This window comes from Pristiophorus japonicus, unplaced genomic scaffold (genome assembly GCF_044704955.1).
Source record: "Pristiophorus japonicus isolate sPriJap1 unplaced genomic scaffold, sPriJap1.hap1 HAP1_SCAFFOLD_35, whole genome shotgun sequence".
NCBI classification, from domain to species: Eukaryota; Metazoa; Chordata; class Chondrichthyes; family Pristiophoridae; genus Pristiophorus; species Pristiophorus japonicus.
In genome coordinates this window covers 5,946,889-5,950,170 of record NW_027253324.1, presented here as the reverse complement: position 1 = coordinate 5,950,170, position 3,282 = coordinate 5,946,889, and the positions used below count along the sequence as shown (strand labels likewise).

Sequence of the window (3,282 nt, the reverse complement as noted above, 5' to 3'; positions counted from 1 at the left end):
ATCTGTTTTATACTCCCAATTGTCTTTCATATCTACTCGTTGAGTGATAACGACTGACCAGTACAACGGGAGTTCAGAGACAACCTCCAATGTTGAATCATGGAATGTTAAGTGACTATTTCGCAAACTTCTGATTACACTTGGATGCAAATCAGTATAGACAGGCAGCGTTTGAGCTGGAACATTAAACGATACCGCCCTTTCCCCGTCCACTTGTGTCGTGGGCGGGTGATTCCTGCACTTGGCGAAATAAAAACATAATTAGGAAACGTACAAGCATTCAGTAGATGGATGACATCCCAAGAAAATTAAAAACCGATATAGGAAAATGAATTTCAAGCAAGTACATCCACAGAGCAATGGATATCAGCGGTGCCTATCAATCACAGAATATTGAGCTGAAATAGTGCTGGCTGTTTATACGTGTAACCTGTTATCCGGAATCGGAAGTGGAACGATCTACTCTGCCATTGTTACACATCCAACAATTTGTAAGTAGATTTGCCGAGTTCGAGGGACATCCCCTCCTCAACATCTTCTAATCTGCAGCATAAATTGGTAAGCAACTGCAGTTGAGGCACATATATTAGCGCGCGGACAAATGCTAATTAATTGCCTGGAGTCTTCAGTTGAAGCCTTTTCACAGAGTAACGCTCTGAAACCTAGGTCCCCAGTGGTTCCGAACGGAGCTCCAAATTAACCTCCTTGCACTGGGTATAACAGTTAGACAACAGTTGGTAAACGGAGAGTTATTATTACATGGCACTACTTGTGTACCAAAAAAAAACAACGGCTTATTCCACATACATATCTGAAATCACTGATTACTAATCCTTGTCTGAAATGCCCTGATTATATGTTTTTATTTCTTACACTGTTTTACCAGTTTGCAGGGTCGCTGATTCAGATCAATAACACGCAGATTAAAGAATACATCTAATAACAGCACGCAACACATTTATCTAACATTGCTGGGCAGACATCAATTATTTATCATTAATCTAGACGTCAGTAAAAAATAAACAGGTGGAACGAGGCAACCCAAGATAAAATTCTAAAAATGGTGCAGCATCCCAACATTGTGAAGGAGACAGCGGCACAGCTGCTTAATGTCAGGAGACGGGATGAAGCGGTCGGTCCAGCTGCAATCACACAGAGCAACATTTTCATCAAACCTGACAGAAATGTAAGGGGAGCGGGATTTGCAAAGCACAAAAGAATCGCTAAAATTGGTGAATATAGGGCAGAATTGATTACAGTCCTCGCAGGATCAGATAGCAAAGCCATTGACCAACTATTATATTCCAGTATTAAAGTTCACATCAGCGCTGACACGTGTTACACTTAAGAGTGAATGTCCTTATTTGAGAGGGGTAACTCCAGCAAAGAACTGTGGAAACCCACGGTCCACGTTGGCGTTAAATGCTACAAAGCGCAGCAAATATTGTCGTGTTTGTGAGTTTTTACAACAACCATCCTTATATATATGTTATCAGTCTAAGCTGGAAGATGATATATCACAATCGACACTCTACTTCGGCTTTCTTTCATGTTTCAACGATCCTAGAATCAGTGTCCATGGAGATTTCAGCACCGTTTTCAGCTCTTCTCTGAACATCCTCTGGCTTGCTGAATAAATAAACGTGTTCAGACAGGAACTCAAAAGCTTCAACATATCTCCGGTTTCCGTCGCGATATAGGCTGGGTTTGTGCGGTCGCCTCGGTAATAAGTGGTGTTTGAGAGTCCGGTGGTTACAAAACTCACAGCAGTTGTCAGCCACAGCAGTATAAAACTGCCCGATATAGCAAATAGCAAAATGATGGATTTCCTTCGGTTCTCCATCTCCGGGTCGCTATGGTTCTCACTACTGTGACTCTTGAGTCGCTTTCGGGCTCTGCTGGCCAGTAAAATACGTCTGACGGTGAAATAATTAAATAAGGCCACTAAAGTAAAAGGAAGCCAAACTCGCCATGTGCTGTGAAACCAGAGGTACGCTACACCTAGAGGTGCAGAAAAAAAATGTACATTTGATCGGCAGCCCCACTCTACATTGTTAAATATTATCTCTGTTTCATATGCAAAGAATACGGGGATATCCTTTAATAATACCAGAACAGAGAACATTGTTATAACTGCAATTGCAGTTATGTCGGTGCAATGTTTTGCTTTAAACTTCTGGCAGCAGATAACTATAAATCGGTCAAATGTGAAGGAGACAGTGAACCAAACAGACCAATCGAAAGTGACAACATTCATGAATAAAATGAGTTTACACACGCGAGTATGGGACAGGAAGGAAAGTGGAAAGTGATAACTTAAAATATAATACAATATTACGTTAAATATCATTACCAGTAGATCAGCTGTCGCCATGGCCACCATGTAGACAGAGATACATTTGGAAAGGCCACAGTTTCCTCGGGAGAGAATCACAATTGTCACCAAGTTCGCTGTGAGAGAGAAGAGAGACATAATATTCCAGTATCTGATTGAAATATACATGGATATACAAGTTGACAGCATTTTATTCCTTTCAGTACGATTATCACCAAGGAGGAAGGTGAGAACTGCATTACTATTAGAGCCATTACCTGTGAAACCCACTGACACATTTTAATGAGGCGCTGCACCGCTCACTCTGCACGGGGTGACAAGAGCAGCAAACAATCTGCTACGATCATTGTGCTGGAGCTTCAAATAACAATTTAACTTCATTAAGGTTATCATGTTAAGGGTAACACGGGAACATTGAACACATGGTTCATGTGTTGTTCCAGTCAATGCTGAATGTACTGACATCAGGGTTACACGTTACTTTGTCCAATCGTGCAATCTGAACAGTGAGACAGTTAACACCGATTAACAAAAAAAAACACGTTACAATAGCTCACCAGGGACACCAACGGCAGCGAGAATCGGGAAATAAATCTCTTTTAAAAGTAGAATAGCTGGTCGCCCCATTTTCTGAGAGAATGGATGAATCCTTTCGGGGCTGAAATACTCTGTATAGCGCTGGGCGGATGCTGTGTTAGGGATTCTATATTTATTCTCACATCAATCCGCCAGGGGTTCAATTATGATAAATCATAATTAGCATTATTTACAGGCAGTTAACAAACAGACGTAATTAGATTGTTTTTCTTGTCTGAAATATCAAATTATGAGAATGTGTCAAATTGTTATTGGACAGTTTAAAAATTAGATAATTAATTTATTGTTCACAAGTAGAATGTGAAATCTCCCACTATTTGTGCGACCCTATTCCTACAGTTATGCTTGTA

The 3,282-nt window shown here is 40.6% G+C and overlaps 1 protein-coding gene across 1 annotated transcript; it reads right to left on the bottom strand.

The window, feature by feature from the left end:
* Positions 1-1,531: 1,531 nt before the first annotated feature.
* Positions 1,532-2,962, bottom strand: LOC139250117 (probable G-protein coupled receptor 139). The gene is made up of 2 exons (XM_070872684.1): positions 2,893-2,962; positions 1,532-2,451 (listed from the first exon to the last, which is right to left on the bottom strand). The coding sequence occupies exons 1-2, from the start codon at positions 2,960-2,962 to the stop codon at positions 1,532-1,534; spliced, it is 990 nt and encodes a 329-aa protein (XP_070728785.1).
* Between the last annotated feature and the right edge of the window lie 320 nt (positions 2,963-3,282).